Here is a 27735-nt window from a genome sequence, read left to right as displayed (position 1 = left end):
TCATGTTGTAACATTTCAACATTTATATAATTTTTTAAAAAAATCATTTAAAAACAAATCAGTGAATATGAAAACAAATAATAATCTATCTTGAAATAATGAAAAAACAAATATTGAATTTGCATGATTGTTGTACTCGTAATTGTACCAAAATAATTGTGTTTATTTATTCATTTATATGATTAGAATCTATTATTATTTTTATTTATATTGCAGGCTTAGAAAATCATCAAGTCCGTCCCGTTGGTTAATAGGTTTACCACCTACGTCTCCGAGATTAAAGTTCATTCACACACATCCTGGAGGAAGTCCAGGAGTACCGCGAAGACCTCCGCGATATCCCCCTTCTCCATCTACTAGATCTCGTTCGTTAGAATTGTTAGATTCAGATGAGAAAAAATCAGTCTCGCCTGTTAAAGAATCAGAAGCACAAGTGAGACCAAGGTCCAGAAGCTTAGATGGCTTGCTAGATGAAGATAGTATAGTATCAGACATGAAGACTGAAGAATCGTCTAAGCTATGTAACGAGAGTAAAATTGATTCTAAAATATCTCTGGAGCCTTTAGACAAACTTTCTGGTATTAAAATAAAAGATAATCTTTCTCAAATTGTATCGCAAAAAATACAGAATGAAGAAGAAGGATCAATCATTAATCTTTATTCTAATGAATTTAATGATCAAAAAACAAATGAGAGTCAGAATCCAATACCAGTTCCTAGGCAACGATTGAAAACAGAAACAAAATCAGAATCAGTCACTGTTGTCCAACAAGAAGAAACTCAAAAATCAAGCTCTGAAGAGAATAGTATTAAAGAAGAACATCCATTAATGCGACCATCGAAACCATATCGATTTGTAAGTATGGATACTTCGAGTATGGAACATGAGAAAGAGGATTCTCAGACAAGTTCAGAGAACATTGATCCTTGTGATAATGCAGAATTAAAAAAACGTTTGGTGGTAACGGGAAACGATAAATCTACACTTCTTAAAGCGAAGAGCTGTGGTGCGGGATTAGATTCCGACGAAAATATTTTATCAAATGAATATAAATCTAAGTCGCGAGAAGAAGGTTCATTACTTTCGCTTCCAACAGGAGCCGAGCCGAAACGAAAAAAAAACTTTATGGATAAATGCGTAAATAAAGTGCGGTCTTTCATGAAGAAATAACTTTCTTCAAATTATGGCAATATAAAGACTTGTTATTTAATTTTACAATTTGATTAATTATAGTAAACATGTCGATCGAGCTTGGTAAATCCAACTTTACGTAACCAAATATGGTATATGTATATTCGCTTTAAATTGTTTTTCTATTCTGTATTAAATGTTTTCGAGATTTATAAACTTGCCTCGATAAAACAATATTTTTTTTCTTTTTTTTTTTTTAATTTCTTAATGATGTATCGTAATGAATGTACATATTTAAAATGTTTAAAAGAACAAAAGAAAAAGAATAATATAAAATTTTTCTAAAATCAATTTCCTATTAACTGTGAATATACATGATACTTAAAAAATGTATAGCAAATAAAAAAAATGATTATGAAATATTGCTAATAAAATTACGAATTATCGTAATCTCACTTCTGTACAATACAGGCAGCATAAAAGCGTAATTAATATTGTGCCTAAAAAAAACCTTCATAGAAATCCAGGATTGAAAAAATGAATAAATGAATGAATGAGTGAATCGGTGAAAATGAGAGTGAGAGAAAGAGATGTACGAAAAAAGAGAAGTACGAGATATTTTTGATGTAATACAAACATGAAAAAGTAACCTGTTTTTTCAGGTAACTTTTATATTTCCTTATCAAATTGTATTATAGATATACATATATTATAAATGCGTAGATAGATAGCATTGCTATTTGTAATACTATTTTTTAGTCTGTTTTTTTAGATTATCATAATGTTTCACTTATGACATATGTCGTGAGTGATGGCAGCTAACCCGCACGAAATAACAAAAGAAATTTAAACGTAACAATTGGTTACGATATTATTTTATCGTTTTTACTGTATCACTTTTAACTGAAGTTATTTTACATACGTACATAGAAAGTTCAAACAAAATCTATATGAAGTGAATTACGAAGCTTCGATGTATACTATTTTAAAGACCTGTCTAAAAATTGAGAAATGTATATTTTACCAAAGTTTCGTAAAGTAAAAGAATTTTATTAAAAGTTTGTTTCTTATAAAATAAATCTTATTGAACAAACCAATATAAGTTTAATTTATTGATACTTAAAAATTCCATTTTTACAAATATAAAATATTATTTAAAATATTACTCCTATTTCATAAAGAGCAAAAATTGCAATTTTTATATTTATATTATACATTAATTGTTGTTTGTTACATTAAATTGTTAAAAATTTTTAATAATATTATATATGAAATAAATGTTCATTTAATTATATATGATACAAATGGTGAATTAAAAAATAAAATTATTTTATCTATTTATAATATCATCCCTTCCTCTAAGTCGACGCAATAAAATTACATCTTGAATTTGAAGAGTTACGCGTTTTGCATGTTGTGACAATAATGTGCAGTCTTCAAAAAATTGAACAATATATGCTTCAACTGCTTCTTGCAATGCTTCAAGTGCAGATGCTTGAATTCTAGATGAATTATAAAATTGAATTGAATATTTAAAGTTTAAAACACGTTAAATTTATGTTTAAAAAAATATTTAAAATTTTACCTGTCTACATCACTATTAGGAAATAAATCTATAATAATATATCTAACTAAACGAGCAAAAGGAGCTTTTGGTATAATCAATTTTACAGTTTTTCTTAAATATCGAATTTCTTTTAAAGCTCGCGTTGTCCGAAGTACACGTCTGTTTGCTGATATATTTGGCTAAAAAAAAAATATAATAATATTTTATATATATAAATCTATTTATTAAAAATATTGAAATTATATTGATTAAAAATGCACTTACTCTAGACTTTATGCTAGGTGATCTTTGTGGATCATCAATTGATCTAAAATAATAAAACTACATTTTTTACAAATGTCATGAAAAAAAATATAATGCATTTAATTTACATAATTTTTGCATGCTTAATTGACACAGTTATTCCCATCAATTTTTGAAATCTGCGTTAAATTTTTTTTTCAATTTCATTTCTATTTTATGTTTATTATTTTTAATTCGAATAATATATTCTATGACGAATTCCAATTCCCAAAATATTTAATGAATAACTAATGTATTCCGAAACGATCTTGTATCAAGATAAGCATGTATAATGGTAAATATTTCACATAATATATAATAATATTTATATTAATGCATTGTTAAATTGTTACAAAATTATCGATTTTTAAATTGTTTTAATTCTAAAATTCATAGTCGTTAAGATCATCGAAAAAAAATGAATAAATAATTCCCTAGACAATTTGATTTTACAAAATTTAAAAAAAAAATCATTTCACACAGCGTTTTTATTTCTTCAATTACGATTGCAAAATGCTATATGATATTTGCAAACATGTAAATATAAAAAACTTTCTCAGATATTTAAGAGATACTTTTATTTTATATAAGTATTCACTTTATTAGAAATAACCAATCAAATTCGTATTTCTTTCATGGAATTTCTTGTGAGGCGCGCATGATAGAAATATTAATTTTCAAAATAAGTCTAAAATAATTATTGCAGCATTTTGAATAATAATTTTTAAATTTAGCAATAATTTTTAAGCAATTATTTAATGATCTTTTAATCTTGTAAAATATATTTATATATCTTCTAAAATTTAAACATTTAAAGAAAATAGTTTAGAAAGATAATTTTTTCGAGAATTAAATTTATCGAATATCAAATATATAATTACATTCCATTTATATATCGTTATATCGTATTAATTTATTTAATAATCACATAAATTTATGTCAACTAACCTCGGATTATTTTTTCGACGAACCATTTTTGATATTTTTTATTTAAATTATAAAACATATATGTTTAATCTTTTTTTATTTTTAATGATAGTTAATATTTGTTTGAAACATGATATTAGATCATAAAAAACATAACAAAATTAAAAGCAATGTCAATTAATAGCGCCACAATGTAAAAAATTTGGCGGGAATTATATTACAGAAAACATTTAACGATCGTTGTCCTGTGGTATAAATCAATTTAATTATTTTCACTACTTTAACTCTCTATGATAAAGATTCACTTAATACAATATTATATTTTTTATAACCAACTCACATTATGTTTAATAATAATAAAGAAAATTTTTATTCGCGTAAATAAACAAGTAGCAGCACAACTATTATCATCACGTGTTTTTCGATGTCAGAGCCCTCTTATAATATAATTTATCAACTAATAATATTGACAAGTTGTGTATTATAAACTTTTTTTTTATAATTTTATATTAAATCATGAATAATTTGTAAAATTTAATTATTTAAAATATCATTTACTAAAATTTCATTTATTTTATTATAAAACTTATTAGTGTTCAAGAGAATTTATTAGTATTATTATTAGTAATTGATAATTTTTAAAATTTTATTAATGTTAGTTCAATCGTACAACAATGCTATATTAATCGTTTTCATAAAAATATACATGTGAATATTTTTTTTAAAAATTTTATTTTTATTTATTTATATAATTGGATTTCCTTTCCTGAAATTTCAATTAGGATTCATTTTAATTTATTTTAATTCATACATAATTTATATTATATATTCTTATAATATATATTTACATTTTTACATATAAGAAAATTAATAATATTTCATATCTAAATTAATAATATATCTATTTTCTTTAAATTTTGATAATTCTATTTACACTCAATGAATGAAAGGTTAATGAATCATGAAGATTTAATTTTTTCTTATAAATATATATAAATAAAAAAATGTTTAATATAAATTTATCTTATATTATTTATATATACATAATTATATATATTTTATATCTATATTATGAATTTATATACTTTATTAATACAGTTTTATTTCTTTAATTATAAAATAAAATAATTAATTAATAAATGTTTTTTTACAATTTAACAAATATTTTAAAAATATTAACTTAATAAATTGCACTTTTTTATATATTTATCTATAAGTCTTGTTTTATTCTTTTTTTCTATTAATTCTCTTGATGAATTTAATGTATCCAAAGATTCAATAGATGGTAAACTAATTGTTTTTGTAATTGAAGCATCTTTTTTATTATTTTCTCCTTTTTTAGACCACATTTTAGACCATAGTAAAAAATGATTGTGTTTTTTATTATTATCCTTTGAATTATTATTTATACTGACAAATTCAAATTGGTTTGAATTTTCCTTTGTATCAAATGTTTTTTTTTTATTTTGTATTTGAAGCTTTTCTATTTCAACCTTTCTTTCTACATTATTTGTATTTTGTTTATCTTTATCATTTTCATTATTCACATTCAGATTGCTGTCATTTTTTATGGGAAAAATATTTAGATTTTCTTTTATTTTATTTGATATTTGTATGGAATCTCTTAATTTTTCCCAAAAATTATATGAAACCAATTTATTATAATCTAATATGACCATAAATTGTAATTGAGGTGGTAATTGACATCTTTCATATAAACATGGTATGATCTTTCTTTGTTGGCTTCCTGATTCAAATATTACATACGAAATTAAAATAAATGATTATTTAATGAATACATATTAAAACTTACCAATGCCCAATGCTTGAGCATAATTCAGAAAGAATTTATTTGCTGAACTTTTAAGAAAATTTGGTGATATAATAACAATAAGCCTATTACAGCGTTCTGATATTAATTTCATTACTGCTTCATGTTCAAATGTAATTCCACCAAGTAATTGATCTTTTAAACAAAGCTAAAAGATATATTTCATATATTTTTATATATAGTATAAATAATTTTAAATTTTTACCTTCAAATTATATTCCTTTTCAAGTTTATCCACCATTTCATTAGCAAATTTAATATCTTCATCAGCATATAATATAAATGCATCATAATTTTGTTCCGATAGTCCTTGCTCTTTCCTATAGAAATCATCTATTAAAAAAAAATATATATATATATGTAATAATTTTTAATTGCTTTATTTATGTATTATCATATTTGACTTACCTATAGTAAGAATTTCTATTTCAGTGTCATTTTCAATTTTTTCAGCTGATGTTTGAGACTTTTGTAATTGTTCCAAATATTTTTCACCATCTCTTACTGCAATTTAAATTCAATAGAAGAGAAGAATTTAAAATAAAATATATAACTTATATTATAATTACAAACCAAAAAGCTTTAATGTATCATCTAAGATATCCCATCTATCGATTTTTTCTAACAAATTTTGAAAATCCTTAATTGTAATATTTTTTTGTTTTTTTTTCCAATATGTTAAAATATATGCAGTTGGATCTGGATGTGATATAAGTAAGGGCATTAATTCTCCGCCTAATTCGCATAAATGAGCGAGACCTCTCCAATCTCTAAAAATTTACAAATGTAAAAAGTTATTGATTACTTAAAAATTTAATGAAAATAAAATTTTAAAAAAATTTATATTAATCAAATATTAATTACCTTGGTAATTTATTTTCGCAAGGAAGAACTTTTGGCGAATTTAATAATGATGAAATAACTTGTGTAGATTCGATAGATAAAGCAACAAGTGGTACTGTTGATAAATCAATTGTCATTTTTGTTTAATCTCAAAATATTTATATTAATATTAATTAATTTAATTATCAAACATTGATTTATTGTAATAATAAGAGATTTTCATGTTGATGTTAAAGAATAAATTGAATTTTTTAACAGAATTTATATAACGGTATATCACTTATATCATATGAAGACATTTTGATGTGATAATTGTTCTTTAATTATTAATTTGAAATTGTTCACTATTGCTTCTTATATTATACTATGATACTTTAATTTTTCTTTTAATTATTATTAACTTTTACTTTAAAAATATTCTTACATTTATTTCGACACAATTTCTAAAAATTCTTGAAACGTCATATTTCGATGATCAATGGTTTGATTCAGAGTTGCCACAACATTATGTTATTTCGTATTAAATGCAACTGAATTTTCCTGCGGCAAATTTAAAGTTTTATGTTCAAATAAGAAAATTTAAGAAGATCAACGCCATTTTTTAAATGTTTTTAAAAAAAACATTTTTTGAAGAGATATCTTTAACTTAAAAAAATGATGCTAACAATCAATACTTATTCTATTTCTATCTTTTTCTGCTATTTGTTATCTTTGCTTATTTTCATTTGTGATATTCTAGAAATATATATATATAGCTTATTTTTATCTTTCTTATTTTATTTGTTCTTACCTGTAATCCTATTTGTCTATTTACGTCCAAATTTATGCACTCAGGAAATAACTCAAATATTTGATTAATTTTATTGTTTTCTTTACCTATCCTATATGCGCATTTATACTATTTTTTTTATATTATTAATCATTTTATAACAAAAATAATAATTAAAAGTTGTCAAGAAAAAATGAGAAATATTTACGATATGATTTTAATGAAATGTTTTTATTTTTATCAAATTTTTATAAAATCGTTTTTCTTATCTATACTGACATTCACAATTATATAATAATAATAATAAAAATATATATATGTATATATATATATATAAATTCAGTTTTAATATAAAAGTTCACAAATTGATATTATTTTGATATGTTATAATAAAAAATATAATTTATTATAATATTAAAAAATTTTTAATTCACGAATAATTTAAGTCATACAGGAATCCATTTCGTTATTAAAAAAAATCTACAAAGTACAATGAATACTACATAAGAATTAAAAAAATTATTTTTATTTTTTTAAATTTATTGAGTTTTTGTGATTGAATTGAATATAATGGATTAAATACAATTTTTATATTCACTATTCTAAATCCTAAAACATACTGATAAACAATCTAATTTTTTGTACTATCAAATTTCAGAACATGAAATAAAATTCTATAAGTTAGTAAATCTATTCTATAATTTATTTGTGGTTATATTGAAATACGGAGAAAAATTGACAGAGAATTCTAAATTAATTCATAAGTAGACCGTGACGGCGCTTCTGGCGCCACTAATTGTCATTTTTCCGTTGATCATTGTGTGAATTTGTGCAAATATTTTATAGTGCTTCTTCATAAATATAGTGATATTGTAAAATATGTTAATTAATTGTACGTGAATTCATCATATTACAATTAAATAAGGTACGATGATTATATTTTTAATGATTAACATTGATTTTGAAGAGGTTAACTTTCCACTTGACATTTTTTTAATATTTTAATATTTTTTTCAAGCAAAATTTATGTTTTAACATATTTTATTTTTGAATAAAAATATAATAGTTATATTCATATGTTTATTTATAAATGTCAGCATTTATTATATTTATATTTTAAGATATATTTTGAAATTGTATGCGCAATTTAAATGTCGATTTCGATTAATATAATATAATAAGTTTTTGATTATAATTTTTAAATTTTTAACATAATATATTTTTTTACAGAAATTAAATAAAATACAAATATAAAATTTAAAGAATGTTAAGTATTTAAAATATTAAGTTGATTTAAAGTTATTTTGATGTTAATAACTGAAATTATTTTGTTTATATATATATATATATATATGATGTTCCATTTAATGCAATAAACGATTTTTCGGCCATTTGCTATCTGAAAATAAAATTTTAAACAAAAATTTATTGGTATCGAATATACAACAGATAATAAAAATTAATGATAATAAAAATTTCGAAAATAATTTGTTTTCACAGCAAAATCAAGGTCACCTTGAATTTTTCAAATAAGATCAAATATTTTTTTTATCATCATATTGTAGGAAATTTGAAATGAATTTAAAAATATCATACTTTTTAAACACAATATTAAAAGTGTTTAAAATAACGGAAATAGAAATATTTAACATTTTGTCGCGATTTTATTTTTGAATAATATAAATATATTTAACCTTAGATTACTGAATGTAAACATAGAACATTGTTTAGAAGCAATTATTAGTGTGTTATTGCAATTTCTTTGCTAATTTTTTTTATTTTTTCATAAATTCAATATTTTGAATATTTAATACAAAGTTAAAATTTTATAGTTATATGTTCTTTTTCTGTATAATATTAAATGATATTATCATAAATTAAAAAATTTATTGTATTTGATATTTCATATGTATACTATTATTATCATTATACTAATATTCTATTAAAATATTAATATATTTTTGATTATATTTTTTAATTTTCATTTTTCTTATATCTTTTGAATTTTTCTTTCACTTTTATTAATCTATCATTTTCATGTTTCAGTTACATAATATTGTTACATACATAAAAACATGTCTGATCCAAAACCATCTGGAATAAGACCACCATCAAAAATTGGTCGACCATGCAGCAATTTACCACCAAGACCAGCAGTTCCACCATCACCTCCAAGACCATCAATGAGTAAGTCTTTAATAAATTTATTTATTATATTATATTATATATGCATGTCTTGAAAAAAATTATATGATTTTATTCATATACATATTATTTCTTTAGCTTAAATTTTAATGTATTTTGTATGTTTAATGTTCTTTGTTTGCTACATGTAAAACATTTAATTTTTAATAAAAATTTTTAAATATTTCAAAAAATGACATAACTATACACAACTGTGTGGTTTGGTTAAAATAATTTATTTGAAAAGGTAATACTATTATATATAGATAATATCTAATCACACAAATATATTTGAAATTTATATCATCACAATATATACTTCATTATATTATTTAAAATACAAATATTTTATTTTATTCTATTTTTATAATATTATTTATAAATGAAAAAGGAAAAGAAGAATCATTTTATATTTATATTTATAATTTACATTGATAATAATTATAAAAAATTTAAACGAATTTAACAAATCATCGAGCTTGGTTCATACCTAGCCCAATGTATACATCAAGCGAGGAAACGATACAAATAAAGGGTTACAGCAGTATGAAGCTGGGATCCGTTAATTCCCCACACCACGTAAATGAGTACGCCCACGAGACCCTGAGACGAGCATGAACGAATACTTTTACAAGTCCGAACTCGCTAACTTCTTGCGAGTCGTTCTTCCACCTCTCAGCGCAACGCATCTCGTCCGACCGATCTGGTAAATATATCGATTTCTCATTAACAAATCTATGATTGTATCGGTTACCGTGAACATTTTGTTTCATTGAAGAAATTATAAATGCAATGGTAAAATGAATCTCTATTTAATTTTGTTGTTACTAACTCTATGGATCATTGAATGATACATAGTATCATTTTTGCTTTTTGCAAGTAAATTATTTGTGTTTTCTGTTATGATGTTTTTTTAAAACATTGATGGATTTTCTTGAATTCTTTATTAAGATTTATTGGAAGTTAATTGATTTGTTAAGGTTTTATATGTTGTTCATCCTTCATATTTGAAGCTATTTAATTATTTCTTAATCTTAAAGATATAAATATACTTTAAAAATATTATTTCATTTCATATTCATATTTTACTTCTTTTCCTCATCATTATAAAATTATATTTGGCCGAATAAATTAAATTAATTATTGGTTCTGTCTTCATGATGGATATTTAAAATATCCAATACAATTATCAAATATTATTGTTTTTTATTTTACAGAAATATGTCATATAATTCTATTATATCACTATTTGTAGATCTTGAAGTATCTTTCAAACTATTCATCAAATAATTTCTTAAAAATTTGTTTACTTCTTTATTTATCAAGTATCTTTATCATCATCACTTTTTAGCCATTAAATGTTTCTCCAATATCGTATATAAATACGAATTCAATATCTTTTTTATAAAGATTAAATTTTGATCTTCTTCTAGAATAGCCGCAAAATCTACATACTAATCTATTCGATTATTCACGGCGCGCGGAGCGGAAAGAGATGCTAGCCGCGTACAAAAGCTCCTGGTCTCGCATTGAGGGCAGTTATCTTACCTTATTGGTTCATCCAGTGACTTCGATTAGGAAGAGACCGCGACGCGTGTAGTGCCAGTGCAGTCATCGTCGTATGACGCACATTACGTTATGCAATTTGCATGTGTTTATTGTACGCTCAATTTCCTACCGTGCGTTCCGTCTTTCCTCCCACGTGCTTGCCATGCTTTCCATTTCGGGCAGAGATTTTCACGGCGTCTATCTTGCACCCATGATCAATCGCGCACGTATTGCTGATCGGGCTCGAGTTTCGCAACACGATAGAAAAGCTCAAGGTAACGATGCCAATCGATTTCAATTCCACATGGAAACACATATGTGGATACAATTTTTCGATATCTGATATTGATTATTAAGGAAATTCATAGTGATCCATGACTTTAAAATGTTGATACTTAACATATCAAGATTAACATATTATTGAAATGTTATCCGTAATTCTGTATTAAAAAAGATCATAAAAAAACTATGATCTTTTGTTTTTGTAACTTTATATTATTTTATTTTTATTATAATATTTTTCCTATTGAATTTGATAAGAATACTATTGAAGAAAATCGTGAATATTATTTATTATAAATTTTATTTTTTTATTTATTTGATATGATATTAGATATATTTTTTATTGAAATTTTTTAGTAATTTTCTAATATTACAATTTATTAAAGATATTAATAGGCAAAATAATTAATCTTTCATTCTCTTATTTAGAATGATCTATGATCACATTAAAAATTCATTCTCATTGCTTGATTAATTATCTTCAATGGAGATTATTTAAATCAATACCTGTATGATGTTAAGATCTTTTTCTATGGTTCTCAATAATCAATATTCATTGGTTAAGTAATGCAAACATATGATACAAATTTTTACATATATTTTTTCTTTAAATCTTAGCATAATCATATCTTTATAAATTATACTTTATAAATTAATCTAAAATAATAATCTTTTCATCTGATATAATCAGTTTCATGGTGTTCAATAATAATAAGACATCATCGGCTAAATATGAGAAGGAAATTGAAAATATTGCTCATTTTAGACTTCTATGATATTTAAACCAACAATGGCCGGTTTTCAGATTGATTTATAAATTTGATTTACTTCTTTATTAATGCCATTAATATAATATGTGATATATTGTAATATTCATTATCTCTTTTATTATTGGTCAGACATCATTTAGAAATATAATTTTACAAAATATAATTTTCTATGGCCTTGGTATTTTCTTAAATGATTTCATTAGAATGCAGATAAAATTTATTAGGAAAGATTAAATTTTTTTTGTTGAAAAATTATATTTGTATTTTATATATTGGATAGAAGAATTTACATTTAAATGTTTATTGTATAATTTTTCATAAGAATTTTGAAAATATTTATAATTATAAATTACTTTAATTAAGAATTTAAAAGAAATTTGTTTAGGATTCATTTTCATATTATTTAAATTTTCTTATAATTTTTTTCATTTTCAATTTATTATTAATTCTAATAACATAAAGAATAAAGAATAATTTAATATAACTTTCAGTGTGTAATTTGTTATTTTAAAAATTAAACGAATAAACTATGAAATATAAAATCAAAAAAATAAAAGAATTTGAAAACTAATTTGATCAAGATTATTTCAATGATATTGAAGAAATGAATTATCAGAACTTTTCTGTAAGGATATGAATTTTCTCAATTCAGTTTCTAATAGTTTTAATTTCTAAATAAATCTCATTAAAAATATCTAAACTTTTAGTTCCTAAAAAAATTGAAATCATCAAATTTTCCAATTTAAAAAAAATTTGATATATCAGCATTTGTTGAGCATGATTGAAAAATGATTCTGAAACTGAGATTGCTAAGCTACAATTAAATGTTCATTAGATTAGATTTCAGGAACAAATTGCTATCTGACAACTATAGTATATCAATAGTAATCGAATCGATACTACCATTAACCTTGTTTACATATGGATCATCCACATTCGTGCGGAACCAAGATATCTTGGATTGTATGACTACTACGTATCTTATTACCAAGTATACCATATGTTACGCGGTCAAGGTATTTGACACAATACAATGTTTATTTTAGTACTCTCTACTCTTTCGTGTAATATATTTATCTTTAGAGTAAAAAAAATTCTACTGTATGTTTATATTGCTGTTCATTGTATATAGGATTTACCTGGACTCAATTGGTTGTTGGACTTGCATTGTTTTTTCAGTGTATTTTTTTTTTTCTAGGTGACTCATGTCTAACAATTTGATGCGTTAGACGATGATGCATCGATCTTTATATAGCATTTTGAAAGTAGAACTGCGTTTTAGCATTTGAAGATTGATTTTATAAATATATACGTATAGTTAATATTTAAATAAAAACTTTAGCATTCATTCTAAGATTTTTATTATTATTATACAATAATTTTATTATTAAATATAAATTATTTGTATTATTTTTTACAATTTATTCAAGAAAAAATAATACTTCTTCATTGTTTTGATATTATTCACTTATGTTCTCAATTAATCCCATTAATTTTTTATTACTCACAATAATCGTAAAAAATCATAAACAATGAATCTATTATTACTCTTTTATATCTGTACATTATTTGCTTATTATCCAAATTACTCATTTTGTCTCTACTTACTTTTTATTATCATTCAAAAAATTGCATTTATAAATTTATTTAAATCTTAAATATTATGTTTAAAATATCCTGTGATAAAAAAGCATCTTTATATATTTTTTATATGCACGATTTTATATTCTATCGTTTCATTTTAATCGCGAATCAATCTCATCGAACAGAGAATTCTACCTACGCAAACGACCTACTACCACTGGCTCGCCCACCAACCAACTCATGAATAGCTAATTAAATCGCGAATCGTGACATTTTTCTCTGATTTTTATCATAGGATAGTAGCAAGCTTCGAGATAATACATTCGTCTTATGTTCTAATTGAATTATTATTGAAAAATCTGTGATATTATAGAAAAAAAAGAAATTCTATTTGTCAATTGAATAATTTAGATTAAATGATACGATAAATTTGTTCAAAAAAGTACGATAAGAATAATATTTTATGAAAGAGATTGGTCCATTTCAAATTTTATTTTATAAATAACTTAATATTTTATAAAAGTTCCACTATTAATCATCACATTTATTATATTGATTTTACATCTATTTTCTTCAAATTTAATATAATTTTAATTGATAATTTTATTTAATAATTTAAGGTGTATATATATATATGAATTTATATTATTTAATTATCATAAAAGAGTTAAATATAAAATCCATATAGATATAATTATCGATTCGAACACACCTCGTTGTGATCTCTTTTACATAACACTTTGCTTAATAACTTGTCCTGTAGGAAATAGACTTCCTCTCTTACGTATCATCCAATTGCAATTAAAAAACCTATTATTATTATTTGTTTTATCATGCGTAACGCATGATCGTAATGAATCTTCTACATTAGAGTGACATTCACTGCATTTAATTTTTTTTTCTTATTTCATTTCTATTTTTTTATGATGTTCAATCCTTACTGAACAAGGGTTGAAAATAAAATGCGGTAAGCTTGTTTGCTCCGTGAAATTATGCTTTCGTTTTGTATGATTTGCATTGTTTTGCATTGTTTTGCATGATCACAGGCCAAATGGATCATCTTTGGGAAACGCATGGCCGTCGATTAAGCGAGGCTGGCCTGCGCAGAGGATCAGGTAGGTGCTTTTTTTTTTATTTTTATTTTTTATCTCTTATATTTATGCATTATGTCCTAGTATATTTCAATAGAGAGATGTAAAGTTTATCGCCTGTTTTTTAAACATTTAAATATGTAAATAATTAATAAGTAATATAAAATATAGGTATATGTTTATTAAATTATGATTTAAGATAAGATATCTGACTTCTCCACATATCTATAAATTGTTAAGTCTTTTCTTTAATTTTGAATACAGTAATTAATAATATAAAATTTAGAATTAATTATTCAAAATTTGTACAATGAATATATATGTAGAAATATGTAAAAAATTTGTTTTATAATCGCATAATTCCTTCATTAATACGCGAATCACGTAGTTTCGCTGTTATATTAGCATTTATTCAAAAAATATTCATAAGATTTCCAAAGTATTTCAATCAACATCTATGATCACAGATTCTTTCAGACATGACTAATCTTCCTTAAAATGGGCGATGGCTCTCGCATCACTCTACGATAACAATAAGTATATACGATTGCATCGTCTTCTTTTGCGAATCTTCTCGTAGCTTTTTATTGTTGCACGTGCGCTTGAAATGGCATCATGATCAACAGAAAATTTAAATTAATGAACAAATAAAAAAATAAAGGAGTTTAAATATTCCATCCGGATAAGAGAGTTTTTTCAACTATATTAAACAATTCATCAAACTATATATATATCTCATTCCAAAATGAGAAATATTAAATTGTACACATTCACGAAATATCTTGAAGCCACTTTAGATCAATTAAAAATTCTAAAACTAACGAATATTACAAGAAATTATCCCTTATCCCAATTCATCTTTCTGAAACAAATAAAGGAAAAATTTGATCAATTCAATTATATCCCAACATCTTCTCGAAATAATTGTCACGATGAAAAAAGAAGGAAAGGAGTTAAAAAAGAAAGTCAATAAAGAAAATTCCATCGAAAGAAGCAAAGAATTCAAGTGATGCCATTAAACACTTAATAATTCCGCCTGGACAGATAATAGCGTGGTCCTGACCGAGGATACGGACAGCTTTATAATCGGAGATCGAGTATGGGTTGGTGGCACGAAACCAGGCGCCATCGCCTATATCGGCGAAACTCAATTTGCACCTGGAGACTGGGCTGGAGTGGTCCTAGACGAACCGATCGGTAAGCCTACCTTCCCTAATTCTTGGTGAAGAGGAAATCGCATCTTCGATGAAAATTAATGGAACGGAATGGATCCCTCAGGCAAAAACGACGGATCCGTGGCCGGATGCCGATATTTCCAATGCGAACCGAAACGTGGAATATTTTCACGATTGACCAGACTGACCAGAACACCGTTGCCCGATACCTCTGAGGCCTCACCGACACAAAAGACACCCACCTCGCCACCTGACAGCTCGAAAGGAAGTCTCAGCAAATCCATGTCTCCATCTCTGAGTAAGGATCGCTGCAAGAGATACTCTCCTCGTCCGTAATGTGTTTGCACTTCTGTTTGAGAAACGGGGAATGAGAATTGCGCAAGAGGAATGTGAAAGAATATGTTCTTTTTTGGTAGAATAGAAAAGGAATTTTCAATGCTCGAGAATTTTGTAGGTTTAAGATAAAAATTGATAGAATAAGTATGGTTGATTGTAAATTGTAAATTGTGTATTGTACTTGTTTTATGGAAAATCGTTTACAGGTAAAGATAAATTCTGCAAAATTCTCTGTAGAGATTATTTACGCTTTGTAAGGAATGTTTAGTTGCACGCTGTGTAGCTTTTAAAGTCGCACTATGTAGGCTACTTTACTATTGTGTCTAACATGTAGCAGGCTGTTTAATATTTTTATTCAATATTTTGAATCTCTTTGAAAGAAACGTATTATTGTCTTTTGCATTCTCTCTGCATTTCTTATGTAGCCTACGTTTGTTCATGTTTATTATTTATATAGTTAAATTTTTATACGTCAAGTTTTATGTGTTTAATAAATAAATTGAATATAGTTTCCTCATTTTCTTTTCATCAATTGTGAAAATTGTTAAATGTTAAATATGCATTCTTGGAGTAATCCTCAATTGATGTTAAAGTTACATTTTAAATATTATTCTATAGAAATATAACAAAGCAAAAATGGAACATAGATAAATTTCTTATTATTCAACCTTAAGACTGAAGTTATAGAAATATCCAAATGGATTCACTAGGATTCCTTATAACTCTTACAATTTAATATACTAGATATATCCATTCATATATTTATATTCAGAAATTTCTAATAGTATAATTATTAAATATAAATCTTGCACATCAAAAAGTCCTTTTTTCCTCGTTTCTTCCAATTAAGGGTTAATTATTTACTTATATATAGTCAATATTTGCTTACAATATAAATATATATATATATAAAGATTTTTTTAACAAAATTATTGTACAACGTTACTTTAATGTTTCTTGCATGCATCTTTTTTTCTTCAAAAAATTTCACACATTATAAGAAAGATTTATAACTCGTCACACAGACGCATCAATGACGAGTCTATCGTCCACGGTGTCCCAGAGGGATCTCAGAATAGGTGACAGGGTAATAGTATCATCCAGTCAAGGCAGCAAAACCGGTGTCCTCAGGTACTACGGTACAACAGAGTTTGCAGTCGGTGAATGGTGTGGAGTGGAATTGGATGATCCTATTGGAAAAAATGATGGTTCCGTTAATGATAAAAGGTGTGCATCGTTATTTCAAATTTATAATTTGATATAATATCTCTTTCTAAAGATTTTCAGTTATTCAACATTATCTTTTTTTTTTATCATGTGAAATATCTTCCATTTCAATGATATTATATCATTTGCAAAATACATGCAATTGAAAATTTACATTTTTAGTATTCTTTGATTGATTTTCTATTGTCCTCAGTTACTTATTATTTAAATTCTTAAAAATACTTCTTTTTCTTATTTTAAATTTATTATTTTTTCTTCGATATCTTTATTTTAAGTGGCTGGAATATTCAGTTCAGATCACAATAAAAAAAAATCATACGTTTCTGAAAAAGTAGCAGCATGGGAAGAAATGTTTTATTCAATTGGATTTCTTACATAGTTCTACAAGGTAGAATTAATTAACGCGATTCGATCATGTTAAAAATTATATTTATAATCTCGATTTAATGCAGAACAACAACCTTCAGATTTATTATCGTTATTTATTCTCTCCTATTATATTATTTATATTTTTTTAAAAAATAAATTAGATTTTGCAATTCCATTAATTTCATATAATAAATTTCATCTATTTAACTTCTATTTTCTGCATTCACTTTACTAAGTAGTTTAGCATTCATTCAGGTACTTCGAGTGTCGACCCAAATACGGTTTGTTCGCACCCGCGCACAAGGTCAGCCGGTCACCAACCAGCAAAAGGTCATCATGTATGGCGCACAGGCCAACAGGCGCCGCCTTAAACACGTCCCTAAGGAAGACCGGTTCCAGAGAGTCATTGGTCTCGGTTTCAAGCATAGTTAGCACCACCAGTACAGCTACTAGAACTGGTGTTAGTGCCGCGAGGGTAAGATTCACGGTACCAGAATGAGGAGGATGATGGCCTGCAGCTTGTATCTTCTCTCCAGAACGCAGATTCCTGACTATTTATTTTTGTTTGATTTCAGTATTTACTCGAACGATCAGAGGATTGAAAGGGTAAATTAATTGAATATACACTTTCATCCATAAATATCCAGATATTTGTTAAATTTAATTTATATTTTTGTTTTAATATAGATAATTATACTTTATATTTTTGTTATTATAATATTTTTTTATTTATTTATATCCTAATGCACCAAATATCTAAATTTATGGATTGCAGTGTATATTATATAATATTAATATATTGACAATCAAAAATATTGAACTATTTATCCTATTTTATAACTATAAAAGTTATCGTTACATTTTGTTTTCTGTTAAATGTTTTTTTGTAAAAAACTTGAATTTTTTGTATAATATGTGTATATAAATGTATAATATGTGTATAATTTTATTTTGAGAATTGATATTTTGTTTTAATATTAAATTTATATCTTATTTAGGATATTATGTATTATTTTTATAGAATACACGATAGAATCATGTGATAAACGATAAATGATCGTAAAATGATTCTCTGGTTGTTTCGAGTAAAACGAACGTATTTCTTTCAGTTTGTATGAATAAAGCATCGTTTCTTTTGTTAGACTGCTTTGAAATGCGTTTGCGAGTGGAACTGCGAAGTTGTTAGCTTATTAGTATCAGTTGATGTTATTAGTTTAATATAGTTATAGATTTGCAGTTGTTATTGTTGCTGTTATTGTTAATAATATTATCAAATATTAGATAAAGTTTAATTCACGATCCAAAGAAATATTCAATATTCATTCTTGGATTCATTGTTTAATTTTATTGAACGCTTAAAGCAGTCATGTCTATAGTACAGTATTTTTTTCATAGAGTCTTATATATTTTTTTATCGAAAATAAAAAAGAAATATATTTATTTATTGAAAGTAAGTAAGAATAGCAAAAAAGGAGTTCTCTGAGATTTAACTGTATGGCTGTTGCATGATATATTTTTGTTTTTTGTTGCATCCAAAATTCCAGAGGCCTGGTTTGCGCACTTCGACACCTGCACGAATCACCCTGCAGGTGAGATTATGATCTAACATTTATTTTGATTAATTATTATTCCTTAAATAGAAATGTAATATATATGGTATATACTTCATTTATTCTACAATATAGAAATAGAATAAAGAACGCATTGTATCTATATGTTTGCACAATTTCAAACATATAAATGAAAGTGAAGTATTGTCATAATGATTCATTTAATTATTGTAGTATAAATTTATTTGTTAGTATGTTACTAGTTGTACAGTAGATAATAAGTAGTTTAAAAAAGTGATACCTGTATGTGATGTTAATAAAATCATCCGTCCATTCCTTTTAATCTCCTTGAAATTTGATTCTTACCTAGATGAATATTTTTTTTATAAATTCTTTCTCTTTTTTATGGATAAAAAATATTTTAAATTTCCAATAAAAAGTTCAAAAATTTATTTTTCTATTATTTATGATGCAAATCACATTTATTTAATTAGATGTCATCAAAGTAAGTGTATAATGAATAATTCTAGACGCTTTTGAATTCTATTACGCTTTTGAAATTTATATTGAAAATAAAATATATTCAATATATTAATCATTGATGATATAACATCGATGATGTAGCAATAATTACGTATACTTCAATTGTAAATTTTGTATCACAAGAATACTACGCGCTTTGCATTTTTATTCTGGAAATTTTATATGCATTTTTATGCTTTTCTCCTTCTATTTATTGAAAACCGGTTCTCCAATAACTTAAGAGTTAAAGAACAACGATAAAAGTTTGTTAATTGTAAGGTGAAAATGTATATATTATACAATATAGTATGATATAATCATATAAGAAAAAGTATACAATTTATAAATATATAGTAGACACACATTTTGATGGCAATAATTAAATATTTTTTTTCATTGAAATCATAAGAAATAATATAATTTTTGTAATAAATTCTTTTAATAAATAATCTCTGAAAATAAAATTTTTTCTTATACGCATTTTCATCATTTTAGGAAACATTAAAGGAGAAAGAGCAGGAAATTGAAATTCTTCGGAAGGAAAGAGATTTAGAACGTGAACGAATTACAAAAGCTGCAAATCAAGCAGATCAGGCAGAACAATCACTTATATCAATAGTAAAAGAATATGAGCAGGTTGTAACATTATACATATTACTTATGTAATTCATTTAATATTATAATAATATTTTAAAGAAATAATTTTAATTTTAGTATCGAGAAAAAATGCAAAAAACAGTTTCTGAAGCGGAAGTTGCATTTTCAAAATTACTCGAGGAGAAAAATGCACTTGTTTTACAATTGGAAGAAGAGAAAAGAAAATGTGAAGACCTTCTGTTTCGTTTTGAAGAAGAGTCAATTAACAAGGATGATATTCAGGTATAATTTTTATTTCATAAAAGATATATGTTAAAATTTATTAATTATTTATAAAATACGTAAGGTAAGTATGAATATATGACAAAAAAATTTAAATCAATCATATTAACAAAATACAAAATAAAATAAAAAAATATATGTATCATTTTTTTTATATTTGTTCTTTCACTTTATTTTGTCAAATTTCTGTTTCTGTTCTAAAATACTATATAATTTTATATATTATAATTATATAAAATTAGAATCTAGATTAATATGCTTTTTCTAGAATTAGGAGCTTATACTATAATAAATGGTGATGGGTAAAGCTATAATATACATACAGCTCAATTTAAAAAAATATGAAATATTAAAATTATTTTTAAATCATTAGTGATCAATGCTTATAATTGTATTTTAAAAAAAACAATTCACTAAAAATAAAAAATGAAAGATTTCATAAGGTATATTGACAACATTTGTATTTAGGCTGTGGGTTAACGCAAAAACCTTATCGTTTATTTTCAGAAAGAAAGAAGTGAACAATGTGTGAGTATCCGATGGGACACTTGGCCGTTTGAGACAGACAAAGGGTTGATGACGCTGTTTTTCTGCACCGCTTATACTTGTATTATCGTCACTATAGTCATATTGTTTAGCATTTCATCGCAATTTTGTCAAAAACGATGACGTCGCAGTACTTCCTCTCTTTCTTTAATTCTTAATTTTTTTTAATACTAAATATCAGAATTATAATGATGGTATTATTATTTGATACTTATACAACTAAGATATATAAAAATAAATAAGAAAAGAAAAGAGAAAGTAAAGAATAGAATAAAGAAATCGTATTTATACATAAATTTAATTATTATGCTATTGAAATTTGTTAAAAAGGTGCGGGTTTAACATGCTTTATGGTGCACTGCAAACGTAATTGTTTTCAGCATTGCTTTTTTCATGCTAAATTTATGCTTTACATATAAATCAATTATTAATACGTAATAAGTATTTAAGTTAATATGAGAAATTTATTTATCAATGTAATTTATTTATCTATGTTTATTTATTTATTTATTTATTTATCTACTTATTGTGTATTTATTATTTGTCTTTATTTATTAATCTATTTATTATTTATTTTGATTCTATTATTATGTTACACACAAATGTATATTGTTACTCTGCAAAATCAAATAATATATCTTATTAAATATACATCTTACATTTATTGAGGCATACAAGAAAAGTGAGATTTTTATTGTTTTCTTGCCTAAATTGATCAGTAAAAAACATATATCTTGATGCACATTATGATAGTTAATATTTAAATTAATTTATTAAAGTATTAAACAAATACATTTATTATTAGGTGGTAAATACTGTAAATGAAAACAGGATTAAAGATCTTGAAAAACAATTACTAGAAGAAAGAGAACGTGTTGCTCAACTTGAACATGACAGTATAAAATTATTTGAAACTGAAGAAGAATTATCCCGTTTACGCAATGAAATCTCCTGTGTTACTGTTCAAGAAAAAAATCAATTTGAAGGTACTTTAAAAAGAAATATTTTATTAAATATAATATTAAATTTATTAATATTAAATATTTTATTAAATAATTTCGTATAATTTATTTTAACTATGAATTTAATTTAGATTTACAGAATCGCAATAAAATTTTAGAAGAAACTAAGAATAATCTTGAAAAAGAAATGCAAGAGGAAAAATTACTTATGGAACAATACATAATTCAAATAAAAGAATTGGAATTAAAATTGAATGAAAATCAACAAGAAAATGCATTTCATAAAGAATCAGAGATTAGCTTAAAAAAAGAAATAGAACGTGCGATAAAAGATTTGCAAGAAAAAAATATATTAATAGAAAATATGAAAAAAGAATTTGAAAATAGTACAAGTTCTTTAAAAGAACAGTTGCATAAAGCTATAGAAACAATAGAAAATATTAAAAAAGAAAGTATAAGTGAAAAAGAATTATTAATATTTAAATATGAGAAGATAGTAGAAGAAAAAGAAAATCTTCTGAAAGTAAAAACAAAAGAACTAGAATTAGAATTAAAAAAACAATTAGAAGTACAAAATATTGCTTTAGAGAATCTTAAGACTGAAAATATAAATCAGATAAACAAGCTTTCAGAATCTTTCAATGAGCAGTTGAATATGAAAGATTCGAAAATTAAAGAAGTCTATATACAACTTGATCAAAAAATATGTGAAACTGAAAAACTATTGACAGAATTATCTATACAAATTGATATAAATAAAAAAAAAGATGAAGAATTATCTGTTGCATTAAAGAAACTTGAAGGTATATTAATGATATGAAATATATAAATACTAAATTAAGATATTTATAATATTTTTTTTTTTTTAGAACTAAATGAAAAACTCAAATTAATGGAAGAGAAGAATAGTTTGCTTTCTAAGCAGATACAGGAATATCAATCAAAGACTGAAGACAATTTTAAAATAGTCCAAGAAAAACAAAAATTAGTAAGTATCTTTTTTTCTTTGCAAATATTAAATTTATTAATTTCAAATTTATTATTAGGAACATGATATTGCTTCTTTAATGGCTACAGAAGTCACTTCCTCTGCACAATTAAAAAAATTAAGTGAAGAATTAAAAGTGAAAGAAAAAGAATTATTAGACCTTCGTTCGACAACTGCAGCTGAAATAGAAGAATTAACAAAACGTTATCAAGATCAAATTGAAGAAAAAATTAAATGTATAGAAGAAGCAAATGCTTATATATCTCAAAAATCTCTATTGCTTAGTAAATTAGAAAATGATGTACTTGAATTGAAATCAATTCTTGCAAATAAAGACGAAGAAATAAAAAATCTCACACAAAAAACTTTAGGTAAAAGATAATATGATAATATTGAATTATATTATTTTATTAAATTAATATTAATTATTGTCTATTTTCAGAATTACAGGATGCACTTACTTTATCGGAAAAAAATAAAACGATTCTGGAGAATAAACTTCGAGAATTTGAAAATAATATAGAAAAATTAAATCAACAAGTTGCTAATTCAGAAAATAAATTGTCACAAGTTACATCTCAAAAAGAAAAATTGGTTAGTTTATTTTATTTAAAGTTTTAAAAATGCAAATTCTTAATAAAATATATTTTATTTCTATTATGTTTAGGAAACTGATATAACAAATTTAATAAGTACTTCTACTGATTCGTCAGAACAACTTATGAAATATAATGAAGATTTGCGACTAAAAGAAAAAGAACTTGATGAAGTTAAAGATAAAGCATTCAAAAATGAAACTTTACTCAAATCGTTAGAATCAAAGTTGAATAATATGGAAATAGAATTAAATAAAGCTAATGATTTGATTCAAATACAATGCTCAGAAATAGAGAATAATAAATCTGAATTAGAAAAAGAAAAAAAATTGAATACAGAATTGTCTATTAAAATAAAAAGATTTGAAACAGAGAATATAGAACTTGAAAAACATATAAAAGAAAATAACTGTATTAAAGAACAGCTTAAAGAAAAATCCCAGGAATCATTAAATCTTTCAAATGAATTAGAAAATAATAAAAAAGAAGTGATTAATTTTAAAAAACAATATGAAACTTTAAACAATTCACTTAAAGAAGAGATATTTTCTCTTCAAAAAGAAATTAGTAGCTTAAAGATGGAATTAAAAACTTCTCAAGAAGAAACAAAGATTTTACAAAAAACAAAGTCTAAGTTAGAAGCAAATCAAAGTGCCAATCGTTGGACGATTGAAGAATTGACAGATAAACTAGAAATTGAAATAGCAAATCGCTCAAAATTAGAATTATTAATAACAGAAAAAGATATTAATTTACATGAATTAAAAAAGAAATATGAAGAATTACAGAAAACAAATGAAAGTTTAATTTCTAGTAAGGAAACCTCGGATAAAGATTTGACAACATCATTAGATGTTATGCATCATGAAATAAAAGAATTAAAGGATAAACTAATTGCTGCTACAGAAATAATTAAAGACAAAGAAAACGCTCTTATTGAAACCAAAAAAGAAGCTGAACAATTTGAAACACAACTTTCTAAATTGAATGATACTCTCATATTCATGCAAAAAGAACAAAGAGATAAAGTAAACGACATGAAAAAAGTAGAGGAAGCTTTATTAGAGAAAGAAAAAGAAATATCTAATATTATTGAAACAAAGATTTCTTTAGAAAATAATGTAAAAATTTTAGAATCAAAATTAGAAGAAAATGTAAAAAATTTAGAATCACAGGTAAAAACTATACAAAAAGAATTAGATATAAAAAATAATATACTTCAGGAAACAGAACATATGATGAAAGAATTAAAAAGTTCCAAAGAAGAATCTGTGATGAAATTACAAAATACTTTAGAATGTGAAATGAAAGCTAAACAAGCTGAATTTGAATCTATAATGCAAAAAAATTCTGAATTAGAAAAACAGCAACAATTGTTTCAAGATATAATAGAGAAACAAATTAATGATTTAAATAATAAAGAAATAACTATTGATAAATTAACAGCACAAATTAAAGCTTTAGAAAATGCACAAACGGAAAAATTAAAAATGGATAAACAGATAGAAAGTGAAGAAGTTAAATTTATGCAAAATAAATTAACTGAGGCGATTAAAGAAAATAAAAATCTAATTGAGAAAAAAGAATCTCTTGAAAAATTATTCAAAGAACAAGAACAAAAAATTGAAATGCTTACAAATATCATGAAAACTAAAGAAAAAGAAACTGAAAAAAATGTTCAAAATTTGATAGAAAAATTAAATATTATGTCAATGGAAACAACACATTTAAAAGAAGTACAAAGTAATTTGTAAGTAAAAAATAAATATTTCTAAATATTTCTAAATTATTATATACTTATATTGATCATTTTAGGGAAAGAGAGAATAAACAAATTACAGCTAAATGGACAGAAGCAACAAATCAACTAAAACTAACTCGCGAAAATATAAAAAATAGTTATGATGTAAGTTTTTGATTTTTATTTTGTTATAAGTTTATTATAAAAATATTATGAATAATAAATTGTTATTTATATTGCAGGCAGCTGGAGGTGATATGAAACAACATATAGGTAAAATTTTTTTTAAATCAATACATTTTTTTTGGATTTTTTTTTAATTATAATATAAAATGAAATTATTGATTTCAGTGGATAAGGATATTGATATTCTAAAATTAAAAGAAGAATACGAAACAGCAAAAAGTCAAATAGATTTCTTAAATTCTGTAATAGTTGACATGCAACGGAAAAACGAAACTTTACTATGTAAAGTAGAAGTTCTTGAAATGGGGATACCTTCCAATGAAGCTAATGAATATACCAAGTTCGTAATATTTAATATTCAATCAAATATATCTTATAGTAATTACATTAATGTAATCATTATTAATTTAACCATATTGTTTTGATTAAAGAACAACATTAGAAAAACGTATGGCTGCACCTCGTATGTTCTGTGATATTTGTGATCAATTTGATTTACATGAAACAGAAGATTGCCCACGTCAAGCTCAAGATTTTCTGGATACGGAAAAAGTCGTAAAGTCTTCAAAAAAACCACCAGTGGAAAGACCATACTGCGAAAATTGTGAAAGTAAGAGTTCATTTTTCAGAATTATATAAATTGAAATTCTTTTTATTATATTCATAATAATTTATTATAATATTTTTTTCCTAGGAGGAAATATATAAAGTTTTGTTCTAAATATTTTTTTAAGTTTCTAAAAAATATTAATGAAATTTTGGAAAAATATTTTTTATAAACTTTTTTATTAAGTATATTTGTTAAATATTTCACATTAATTTTTTTAATTGTTTCTTTGTAATTGTTATAAATTGTTTTATTGTATCTTCTTTGTATTCTATTTATAATTGTTTTAATTGTTTTGCAGTGTTTGGACATGATACTCGTGATTGCGATGATGCTGAAACATTTTAATAGAGTATTGTCATTCGTAGATATATTTTATTGCTTCTCAAAAATCCTAATTATGAAAAAAAAACCTGTTGAAAGTTTTGCAGAGTATATTTTTATATGAAAAAATTTAAAGCTATAGTTATATGTGTCTTCCTGCATAGGAATATGCATATCAATTGTCCAAATATTGATAATTCCGTGATAAATTTGTGCTCCTCATGTTAAATTTATGATTTGAAAGTCTATATATGTTCATCAAAATGTTTTTATGTATATTTATTGCGCTTCCACGTGATTGTTAAAGTACAAAGTTATATATCACTTCTATTGTGAACCAGATTTATGACTAAGTTATTTTATAATATATTGCTGATTTGTATTATAGAATGGAAACATAATGAAATGCGTAATGAAAAATGAAACGCATACTTTGGATGAAGTCAGATGTAATTATGTACATACTAATTATATTTGTGTGAATCTGTACATGTATTTAATAATTTATTTAGTGTTAAAAAGCGCCATATATTTAACAATAGTTCCTTCTAATTTTGAAAAATTCATCAATCAAGATTAGAATTAGTCTAAGCCGTTTCTTATATGATTTCTAAGCACTTATATTACAATTGTAGTACATTTTTTCTGAAAAAGTATTTGTACTTTTTATATAAAAGTAAATATTTATTGTTCCATTTTTGCTATTAATCTTTGTACAAAACTTGTTTCAGTAAAATTATACTACTATGATTTACTATTTTCTTGCCTTTTAATTTTAAACTTAAATGCAGGGTTGATAAAGTCATTACATTAATTTCAAAACATATTTAATTTTTAGAATTATAGGAAAATTAAACTTTGTAGTTAAAAAAATAAAATTGTAAGAGACTGATTTTAGTATTTTTTACAAACTTATT

The 27735-nt window shown here is 24.1% G+C and overlaps 4 protein-coding genes across 32 annotated transcripts in view; 2 read left to right on the top strand and 2 right to left on the bottom strand.

The window, feature by feature from the left end:
• LOC107997290 (NAD(+) hydrolase sarm1) overlaps window positions 1-2229 on the top strand; it is a 106672-nt gene extending 104443 nt beyond the window's left edge. For all 6 annotated transcript variants that reach the window (XR_009829082.1, XR_009829083.1, XR_009829081.1 and 3 more), the window contains one exon: window positions 217-2229. The gene's annotated coding sequence lies outside the window, so the exon portion shown is untranslated. The remainder of the gene's footprint in view (window positions 1-216) is intronic.
• On the bottom strand, window positions 1369-4242 carry LOC107997263 (histone H3-like centromeric protein A). 2 transcript variants are annotated; one of them, XM_017055717.3, is made up of 4 exons: window positions 3930-4242; window positions 2964-3006; window positions 2718-2878; window positions 1369-2634 (listed from the first exon to the last, which is right to left on the bottom strand). In XM_017055717.3, exons 1-4 carry the CDS (start codon window positions 3953-3955, stop codon window positions 2463-2465), a joined length of 402 nt encoding a protein of 133 aa, XP_016911206.1. In that variant the 5' UTR covers window positions 3956-4242; the 3' UTR covers window positions 1369-2462. The 2 variants fall into 2 exon arrangements, with proteins under 2 accessions (XP_016911206.1, XP_016911205.1); XM_017055716.3 differs by lacking the exon at window positions 3930-4242 and adding an exon at window positions 3071-3667.
• A 381-nt stretch (window positions 4243-4623) lies between these two features.
• LOC107997261 (myeloid differentiation primary response protein MyD88-A) lies at window positions 4624-7570 on the bottom strand. Of its 3 annotated transcripts, XM_062072423.1 has the most exons (8): window positions 7373-7570; window positions 7007-7122; window positions 6604-6697; window positions 6313-6509; window positions 6148-6243; window positions 5945-6072; window positions 5722-5887; window positions 4624-5655 (listed from the first exon to the last, which is right to left on the bottom strand). In XM_062072423.1, exons 4-8 carry the CDS (start codon window positions 6461-6463, stop codon window positions 5084-5086), a joined length of 1113 nt encoding a protein of 370 aa, XP_061928407.1. In that variant the 5' UTR covers window positions 6464-6509; window positions 6604-6697; window positions 7007-7122; window positions 7373-7570; the 3' UTR covers window positions 4624-5083. The 3 variants fall into 3 exon arrangements, with proteins under 3 accessions (XP_061928407.1, XP_061928406.1, XP_061928408.1); XM_062072422.1 differs by having other exon boundaries at window positions 6604-7122; XM_062072424.1 differs by lacking the exon at window positions 7007-7122.
• Window positions 7571-8116: 546 nt separating this feature from the next.
• Window positions 8117-27710, top strand: LOC107997312 (CAP-Gly domain-containing linker protein 1). Of its 21 annotated transcripts, XM_062072393.1 has the most exons (23): window positions 9398-9538; window positions 10030-10241; window positions 10969-11358; window positions 14766-14834; window positions 15855-16007; window positions 16089-16283; window positions 17347-17548; window positions 18173-18392; window positions 19462-19506; window positions 20485-20625; window positions 20704-20868; window positions 21376-21396; window positions 22220-22400; window positions 22508-23179; window positions 23246-23364; window positions 23423-23735; window positions 23807-23958; window positions 24032-25710; window positions 25776-25866; window positions 25944-25974; window positions 26053-26227; window positions 26319-26497; window positions 26796-27710. In XM_062072393.1, exons 3-23 carry the CDS (start codon window positions 11157-11159, stop codon window positions 26840-26842), a joined length of 5052 nt encoding a protein of 1683 aa, XP_061928377.1. In that variant the 5' UTR covers window positions 9398-9538; window positions 10030-10241; window positions 10969-11156; the 3' UTR covers window positions 26843-27710. The 21 variants fall into 21 exon arrangements, with proteins under 21 accessions (XP_016911303.1, XP_061928381.1, XP_061928387.1 ...); XM_017055814.3 differs by lacking the exons at window positions 10030-10241; window positions 10969-11358 and adding an exon at window positions 8117-8276; XM_017055817.3 differs by lacking the exon at window positions 10969-11358.
• Window positions 27711-27735: the final 25 nt, after the last annotated feature.

This window comes from Apis cerana, linkage group LG3 (genome assembly GCF_029169275.1).
Source record: "Apis cerana isolate GH-2021 linkage group LG3, AcerK_1.0, whole genome shotgun sequence".
Taxonomy (NCBI): Eukaryota; Metazoa; Arthropoda; class Insecta; order Hymenoptera; family Apidae; genus Apis; species Apis cerana.
The sequence above is the reverse complement of the archived record's forward strand: the minus strand, read 5'-3'. Positions and strand labels throughout refer to the sequence as shown.